This window comes from Talpa occidentalis, unplaced genomic scaffold, assembly GCF_014898055.3.
Source record: "Talpa occidentalis isolate TD23 unplaced genomic scaffold, MPIMG_talOcc4v2.1, whole genome shotgun sequence".
Classification (NCBI taxonomy): domain Eukaryota; kingdom Metazoa; phylum Chordata; class Mammalia; order Eulipotyphla; family Talpidae; genus Talpa; species Talpa occidentalis.
The window spans coordinates 148,019,549-148,029,129 of NW_026555331.1; the positions used below are offsets into that span (position 1 = coordinate 148,019,549).

General features: G+C 50.5%; 2 gene segments (V, D, J or C); both read left to right on the forward strand.

Annotated features, from left to right (window-relative positions):
• The first annotated feature begins 3,388 nt into the window (after nucleotides 1-3,388).
• LOC119251151 (T cell receptor beta variable 28-like) lies at nucleotides 3,389-6,741 on the forward strand. The segment is given in 3 exon segments: nucleotides 3,389-3,437; nucleotides 3,553-3,823; nucleotides 6,732-6,741. Coding segments are annotated over 3 exon segments (330 nt in total).
• A 1,800-nt stretch (nucleotides 6,742-8,541) lies between these two features.
• LOC119251162 (T cell receptor beta variable 27-like) lies at nucleotides 8,542-9,127 on the forward strand. The segment is given in 2 exon segments: nucleotides 8,542-8,590; nucleotides 8,715-9,127. Coding segments are annotated over 2 exon segments (462 nt in total).
• The last annotated feature ends 454 nt before the right edge of the window (nucleotides 9,128-9,581 follow it).

The window sequence follows — 9,581 nt, forward strand, 5'->3', positions numbered from 1 at the left end:
AGTCAACCGCCCTGGAGCAGACCTCTCTGTACCTCTGTGCCAGCAGGGAGGACACAGCGTGGCACAGCTGGCGTCTCTCACACAAAGGGCAGCCCAAGGGAGGAGCTCCCCACGCAGGGAGAAGCATCCCACCCTCAGCACCCACCAAAGTCCCTCCCCGGTGCTGAGCCTTCCGTTCACGCCCAGTGAGCAGGACAAGCGACTGTGTTGGGGCCCGTAGTGGCCGAGAGTTGCTTCACCCAAACTGAATCTCCTGTTGTCAGTGCGATCACTCAACTGAGTTCTGCCCTATGCCAGTGCCTTCTTCTTCCTTGGGGGACGGTGTTTTACTAAATCTGATTTCTCCCATTTTCTTCAGCTCAGCTAACAGCCCTGCCATCCACCCAATCACCCAAGCCAGAGCTGGGGAGTCACCCAGCCATGTCTCGGACACCTCCTTGCCTCATCCATCACTGCCCCCGCATGTTTCTAAGCAGAGTTCCTGGCAGTTTTACTAACTTTTCTAACTTCACAGATAACCTCTGTGGTCAGCAAATGTCCTCCCTCACCCAGACTCCTTAACCAGCTTCCAAGCAGTCACCCACAAACTCCTCTCTTGGGCTTAAACCCCTTTGGTGTCTCTCCTTAAGGGAGCTGAAGGGAGGGAGGGAGGAGCCCAGAGATGAAGGGGGGCGGGGGAGGGAGAAGGCCTCACAGACTCCCATTCAGTCCATCACCCAGTCACTGGGCACAATGGGGCGCTTGCACCAACCCAAACCTAACACCGTGACAACACTGTCCAGCTGAGATGTGGCCAAGGTGGGCTGTGCATTCAGGAAACCGCCTGGGCCCCCCGGGGGTCCTGGGGAGCAGTCGAGAGCTCAGAGGACAGGGCTGAGCCTGCCAGGTGGGCCTGGCAGAGGAGACATGGGACAGTTGGAGTTATCCTGGATTTATCCCTGCCCACTGAAATGCAATCCTAAAACAACTCTGCATGAGGCGATGAATCCGGAACCAAGACCTGAAATTAGCGAGTCTGTGACTGGAGAAGGAGCACATGCTGCTGCAGGAGCGGGCGGTGGGCAGTGGGACATGGCCCTGCTGCGCTGGATAGGTCTTCCAGGCCCTGCAGCTGGTCACCGAAACCACGTATGCGAGGCCGGAAGAAGCTCCCTCCAATAGGTGGGGCCCGGGAATCTGGCTCAATTGCCATCAGGCAAGTCTATGAAGGGTCTGGGCTGAGAGAGCCTGCTGACATGGCGGAAGGGAACTGAGGGACAGAGGACCTGACAGCACAGCCCTGGGTGCTGTTCAGGGTGCTGACTTGGGGGCAGCCTCCTCTCTCCAGGGAAGCTGCTTCCCCTAATGGGGCAGGGCTCAGGACCACAGGGCACCTCACGCAGAGTACCAACCCCTTCTGAGCAGACAGGAAGCAGCCATGTAGGCTGTGGTCAAAGTGCTGGCAGAAGTGTCTGCAGCGCGGGACACCTGAGGCCGGGAGTCATTTTCGGTCTCTTTTTACAAGATGCCCCATCTCCTGGACATCCTCTTTGTGGGTACGAGCGATTCCAAGTGAGAAATGAATTAATCATAGCCCCACTCCTGGCTCACACCTGGATCTACACATGTAGGAAAGAGCACGTACTGTGATCATGTCACCCAGTCACCTTCCTTTCTCCCCCTGAGGCCTGACAAGATGCATCTGGACAGCATCAGCCTCAAGATAAGGGAGGGAAACTCGAGAAGAGAAGAATCTTAGAAGTGTCTCCAGTGTGTCATGGTCAGAGGAAGACGGCAGGCGGGGTCAGGGAAGCCTCGGTCAAGGATGTCTTCCCCGAGCCCATGAGCCACCTGGTCCAGGCCCACGTTCTCCACGGGAACTTTTGGGATCTTTCTGGATAACTGGTCCACGCGGGATGATAAGTCGCTGTGCTCTATGCATGAGGCCCAGGGGAGGATAGTCTACTGATGCTTTTCTTTTTCTCCTCTTAAACTGCTTCCAGCTCTGCAGCCATTATTACCTCAGCATCACGCGGCCTTGTCAGTGTGTGGTGCTGAATTATCTGGTTGCTTTAGAAAGAACCTTCATCATTTCTCTAGTGTCTCCCTCAAAAATTTTTTACTGATTTACCCAAATCTCTGAAATTCATTCACTCTACCAGCTGACTGTCTTTCTACCCCAATTTCCATCTTTGAGGGTCTCATCAGTGAGGGGCTGTCTATGCTTCCCTTCTCCTGGCCTGAGAGTGCTGTCTCCTCTCAGTCTACAGCTGCATCACACTGCCCTGGAGGACACAGAAGGGAAGTGGCTGTCACTGCCTCCCAGTCTCAGAGGACTCCTCCTTAGCCCCATCCCTGCTCCCAAGCCTCACCCCTGCTCCCTAGCCCCACCCCTCCTCCCTAGTGCCACCCCAGCTGTATAGCCCCACCCCTCCTTTCTAGTCCCACCCCTCTTTCCCTAGACCCACCCCTGCTCCATAGCCCCACACTTGCTCCTTAGCCCCACCCCTCCTTCCCTAGACTCACCCCTCAAACTAGCCCCATGCCTCCTCCCTTGCCTCTCCCCTCCATCCTAGCCCCACCCCTGCTCAGGACTCACCCCTCCTCCCTAGTCTCCCTAGTCTCTGGCACACAACATGCTCAGCCCACCCTCTGCACAGCCCTTGTGCTCTCTTTACCTTCCTTAACTCAGTTCAAGCACAGAGATGTCTTTTTCTCCTCACTTAGCCCAGATAGAGCTCCTCCTCCCACCACTTCCTCCTCCCCACCGCCCCCCCGGCCTGTAGTGCACCCCGTTCTCACACATGGAGCCAGCCATGCCTGCAGTCCCAGCCAAGAGGTGAGCACCAAGTTTCAACCCCAGGTGGCCTCCCTCTAGAGCCTGCCCTCAACTAATTCACTTATAATAGTTATTTAAAAATTGTTATGGAAAGCTAGAATTTCCATGAAGGAAATACATATATATATATTCCATCTGTATACAATTATGTGTATATTTATTACTATCACGTAAATAAGAGAGAGAAAGACAGACAGACAAACAGCTCACATAATGTTTTCCTAATCAGAGCTGAGCGTCACTTGAGAACAGTATTCTGAGGACTGGGGTGGGGGGCAGCAAAGCTCAGGCCTGCCTCGCTACCAGGTCCTTCTAAAGACAGCTGTTAGGTCCGTGATGTTAACTCACACATGCACACACAGGGCACTCACAGGCGTGTACACACACGCACAGGCATGTATGCACATGCATGAACACCCACACACTGAAAAGCAAGGGTGCTTAGCCTGTGCTCTACACTCCCCAGCAGCTAGAGGGAGGCCAGGCTCCCAAGGTGGGTGGGGACAGTGACTTCACAGCCAGCTGCCAGGGCCTTGCTGGGGGAAAACCCACTCTGGTCTTGAACCGGCCATGGTTCTCAGGCTCCTCTGCACTGTGGCCTTTTCTTTCCTGGGAGCAGGTGAGTCCGATGGCAGCTGAACCCCTGAGCTACCGCCCCAGATCCTGGGTACGTGATTTCCCTCCTCAGGCTTCCTGGAGACGGTCTTTTCACCTCCTCTGCCCTTTTCTCACAGTCCTCACCGATGCAGGCGTCACCCAGAGCCCAAGATACCTGGTCAAAAAAGAGGGAGACCACGCCTTGTTTGAATGCTCACAGGACATGGACCATGATAACATGTTCTGGTATCGACAGGACCCAGCGCTGGGGCTGCAGCTGCTCTACTACTCCTTCGGTGTCAAGGATACTCAGAAAGGCGATTTCCCTGATGGGTACAATGTGTCCAGGAAGGAGGAGGAACGATTCCCCCTAAATGTGACGTCCGCCAAGACCGATCAGACATCCGTGTACCTCTGTGCCAGCAGTTTAGCCACAGCGGGGCACAGACACATCCTCCCTGCACAAAAAGGGCCAGGGCGGGGGAAGTGCCACCAGGTGGGGCTGAGGCTACAGGATGCAGGTGGCCCTGAAGGTCCACATCCTGGAGAGCCCCGACACTCTCCACCCCCACCACAACCATTCCAAGTCAGGGCCACCCCAAAGTTAATGCTCAGATGGTGTCTGCAACCCGATTCAGGAGACTCTCATGGCCCAGAGACGTCCTCCTGCATAGCCAGCCTCAGAGGAAAAGCCCTATTCTACCCTCCTGTGTCAGTTCCTTGCCTTCTTTGCCCCAGGCCCTTACACTTGCTACTTGGCTGTTTCTTGGCTGACTTTCACTAGAGAGCCCTCACAAACCCTAATTATCTATACAATGAAATGGAATGTAATAAACTACAGTGTCATGTATCATGTACAGCATACCAGAAGATAGCAGCATGATAGGATCCTGCACTTAGATGTACTTTGAGAATTCTGCAGAGAACGTGCCAGTTCTGTCTGGATCCCGGAAAACTAAGAGGAGATTCCATTTGAACTTCACCTTGATTGTGGGTGGGACATTTGGACAAAGAGGACAAGTTCTGCAAGTTTGTTCACACCTGGAGGGGAATTCATGAAAACAAGGAAGACAATCAACTGTTCAGAATTAAATCCAACTGAAGAAATTGGACAGAATGGAGTTTTTGAATAACTTGAGTGTCTGGTTTCACGAGCATAAGTATGAAAATTCCTTTAAGTGTGTTGGTCAGGCTGATCTGAAGTAACAGCTGATGTTACCAGCAGGCAGGTGAATGGTTAGTCCAAATTTTCAATGGTCATCCATGTCCTTGGTTCCTCACAAAGGTCATACTTCAAATAATGTGTGATCTTGTTACCACCAGACATTCCCGCTTGGAAAAGAGGGAATTGAATTGTCTGTGGGAAAACCACAGGGAAATTACAACAGGTGGCAGTATACACAGCCTGGCAATTGAGATGCAATAGAAATATGGACATTCTGCAGAACTCAGCATATAAAGGAATTAACTATGAGACCAGAAAACGCTACCTAAAATATGGATTTAGAGAACAGAGATAACATGTTTGGAAATAAAGATTATGGTATTCTGGTTCATGGGAGAATAAACACTAATAAATAAACAAGCTAAAACACACCAGAAATATCGAAAAGGTAAAATACTCTGCAAAGCAGTGACAGGTCTCAGAATCATAAAAACAACAGGGATCTGTATTATGTGAAAAGGGAATTGAGCAATTAATCATCAAAAGCAATGCTCAGCCCTGAGTGAGAAACTGGTGTTCAAATTAATGATACAGGATAACCTCAGATAACTGCAAATCTCTGGATGAATTCTGGGTCAGAGATAAATGAAAGTGCATTACCAACAGGGGGAGACGTTCTTCATTAAGTGCAAAGGGTTATTTGACAGCATTTACAGGGTGATAGAAGTTTTATCAAAAAGAATATGATCTCACACCAGTGAGAATGGCACATATTAAAAAAACTAGCAACAACTAATGTTGGCGAGGATGTGGAGAAAAAGGAACTCTCCTGCACTGCTGGTGGGAGTGCAAACTGGTCCAACCACTATGGAGAGCTGTGTGGAGATTTCTGGACCTACTAAACATAGAGCTTCCATAAGATCCAGCAATTCCACTCCTAGGTATTTACCCAAAGGACACAGAAACATCCATTCCAAAGAGCACCTGCACCCCTATGTTTATAGCAGCACTGTTTACAATAGCTAAGCTTTGGAAACAGCCCAAAGGCCCAAAAATAGATGACTGGATCAAGAAGATGGGGTCCATATACACCATGGAATATTACTCAGCATTCAAAAAAGATAAACACATGCAATGTGCAGCAACATGGATGGCACTGGAAGGGATCATGCTCAGCGAAATAAGCCAAAAAGAAAAAGAAAAATACCGGATGGTCTCACTCATAGCAGGAATCTAGAAAACCTAAATAAGGGACCAGGAAAATGAATAACTATAAGAAAGTGAAAATCAAAATCAACAAACAACTATGAACCAGAGACACTCTATGGGGGGTGGGGTGTGGGGAGGGGAGGGATTGAGGTCAAAATAAGGGGGTTGCAATTGTATGGGGAATATAAAAAAAATTTTAAAAAGTAAAAATAAAAATAAAAAGAGGGAGTACAACTCTGAGATTCACCATGCAGATCCTGCCGTGAGTCACAGCTTATGGGTACTTCTCTCCACCAACAATAAAAAAAAAAAGAACGTTCATGTGCTGACACGCTTATAAGCATGTGTATCCAACTTCATGTCTGTCTCTTACCTACTAAGGCTCTATCTACACATGTACATGAAGTAAGAGAGAGACAGGACAGAGATCTGGACAAGGTACCACTGAGGTATTAGCAGCAAGCATCGCAGACAGTGGTGACGTGTGTTATTTATCTTTCTTTTCTAACATCTAAAATCTACACGAATAGATTTTCTTGGTAAAAATAGGTGTGAAATTTTTTTTCAATGAAAATTGAAAATTGGATGTTTTCAATGAATAAAATAGAAACCAGTCACATTCCCACAGCAGGGAACAGCGCTCCCTTCTGACAGGAGGGCGGGGCTGTGCTCAGGAAGGTGAAGGCACCAGGAGGCTGAGTCTGCAAAGCCATCACAGGAGAAGGACACTGAGGGGGCAGGCGAACACCCTCCTTTCTCGCCTTGGCTGCTGCCATGAACACGAGGCTCCTCTGCAGTTTAGCCCTCTGTCTCCTGGGAGCTGGTGAGTCCTAAATAAAGAGAAAAATTCTGTCCTGGCTTCGCCTGTCTCCAGCCCCAGGTCCTTCTCTGCACAAGGTCCCTCCTGGCTCTGTCCACAGCTTCTGTTTCCTTTCTTCACAGACTCGCTTGAGGTCCAAGTCACCCAGACCCCAGGACATCTGGTCAAAGGCAGAGGCCAGAAGGCTGAGATGAACTGTACTCCTGCAAAAGGACATCTTTACGTTTACTGGTATCAACAGATCCCGGGAAAGGAGCTTACGTTTTTGGTTTACTTACAGAATGGTGAACCTGTGGAAGAAACTAATTTGTTCAAGACGCGGAACTTCTCAGCTGAATGTTCCCAGAACCCACACTGCAGCCTGCAAATCCCATCCTCCGAAACGGCAGACTCAGCGCTGTATTTCTGCACCAGCAGTCAGCACACAGTAGTGAAATGTCAGCTCCTGTGTGCACAAATTGAAGGCCCCAGCTCAGGAAGCAGGTGTCTCGTTCAGCAGAAAGGAAGTAAAGAAATGCTTAAGCCGCTGTGGGATTAGTACCAGGCAAGGAGTGACAGACAGACAGTTCTGGAACGGCCGCCTCCCAACTCACGGTTGTTTTTGCTTCTTTTTTTTTTTTTTAAAACATTTATCATTTTTTACATTTTTTTAGACAATATTTGCTTCCCCCACCCCCTCAGATTGAGTCCCCGTAGAATTTTCTTTGCTTCTTTTGCGGGCTTCCTGTCTTCTCTCTATTTTCTGACTTTCTCTTTTTCTCCTTTTCTCATGGCGAGGATGAGCTAGTCCTCGTGGTCACAAATCTTCTGGCACCTTCTACCACATGGTGAAGACCAGGCCTGCTCTTTTAAGACCGGATTTAAAATGCCAGGGGAAGAAAGAGCATCACGACTGCCACCGTGGTGTAGTCCTCTAGAGGGCACAACACACGCCCTCACACAGCATCGCCTCACACAGCATCGCCTTCTCAAGATGATAAAAGACGAGGGATAGAGGGACTCCTCAGAACTGAAATGGCCTTTCACAACCCTTCAGTAGACAGAGAGAGCAGAGGATGAGGAAGACAGATGAGCCCAACCCGTGTGGGGAAGCAGCCGCTAGCAACCCCCACCACGTCTGATCTGCTCACCAGGAATGAGCCCCAGTCCAGGCTTTTGAACTGGACACACACCCAAAGCCCACAATGTGGATTGGACTGAGTTTATTTTTACCGACAGGTGCTTTAAAAGGTCTCTGTTCAAAAAATATATCTGTGAAGGCCCTCACTGGTGGAGCAGCAGTTGAGCGCTGGGCTGTGAAGCTGTCTGCAGCATCTGCAACACCGGTTCGATCCCCGGGCAGACAGAAAGAGTCCCACGGGTACGCAGACCTCTCCTGCCATGCCCGCTGCTCCCCTCAGCAGTGTATTTCGTCAGTCTGCCTGTTCTGCTCCCTGCTCTGGCTTAGGTGGATTCTTTCACCCGCCTGTGCTTCTGCCTGTACCGAGTGCTTGTAAAAAATAAATAAATAAATCTTAATATATAGACCAAGACCAAGAATAGACCAAGACAGGATTATACTTAGAATTATTTTTGTGGCAAAGTAGAAATGAGGACATCTGAAGGATAAAAGTGCAATGTTGATGATAGCTTAAGTTTTACCTTCATACTTTTCTAAGTGATAAGGAAATATACCAATTAAAAGCATAAAGCTGAACATTGGCCAACTCTTCCAAGCAAAAAAGAATAAGACAAACGAAATGGGCACTGGAAAAAGCAGCCTCAAAGGGGGATAAGAATAGCCCAGCCCCCTCGCCTTACCCACGGCCCAGTCACGTCTGAGTCACACGTCCCTCTGCACAGGGGTGTGGCTTCTCCCTGAACACGAGGCCAAGCAGCAGCCAAGGTGGAGGCATGACAGGAATCAGCTGGGCCCTGTTGTCAGAGGCCACTATGGGTGCCCGGCTCCTGGGCAATGTGATGTTTTTCCTCCTCGGGGTAGGTGAGTCCTGGGACCCAAGGGCAGCCCTTGGCCTTGCTTGCCGGTCTTGGCTCAAACCCTTCCCTGCGGCACGACCATCAGATGCCCTCCTGAGCTCTCTGTGACTCACCTTCTCCCCTGCCAGGCCATGGAGCAGCAGAAGTGACCCAGTCCCCCAGATACCACATCACGTTGCCCAAGAGGGAGCTGGAGTTGGAGTGTTCTCAGAGCACAAGCCACGACGTCATGTACTGGTATCGGCAAGACCCGGGGCTGGGCCTGAAGCTGATCTACTACTCCCTTAATGTTGGCTTAACTGAGAAGGGAGATGGTTCTGAGGGATACGAGGTCTCCCGAATATACAAGAAGAGTTTCCCCCTGACCCTGAAGTCAACCGCCCTGGAGCAGACCTCTCTGTACCTCTGTGCCAGCAGGGAGGACACAGCGTGGCACAGCTGGCGTCTCTCACACAAAAAGGGCAGCCACAAGGGAGGAGCTCCCCACCCCGGGACCAGCATCCCACCCTCAGCACCCACCAAAGTCCCTCCCCGGTGCTGAGCCTTCCGTTCACGCCCAGTGAGCCGGACAAGCGACTGTGTTGGGCCCGTGGCCAGCGAGAGTTACTTCACCCAAACTGAATCTCCCGTGTCAGTGCCATCACTCAACTGAGTTCTGCCTAATGCCAGCGCCTTCACCCCCTTGGGGGATGGTGTTTTACTAAATCTGCTTTCTCCCATTTTCTTCAGCTCAGCTAACAGCCCTGCCATCCACCCAAACGCCCAAGCCAGAGCTGGGGAGTCACCCCCGCCGTGTCTCGGACACCTCCGCGCCTCATCCATCACCGCCCCTGCGTGTTTCTAAGCAGAGTTCCTGGTTGTTTTACTAATTTTTCTAACCTCACAGGTAACCTCTATGGTCAGCAAATGTCCTCTCTCTCCCAGATTCCTTAACCCGCTTCCAAGCAGTCACCCACAAACCCCTATCTTGGGCTTAAACCCCTCAGTGTCTTGCC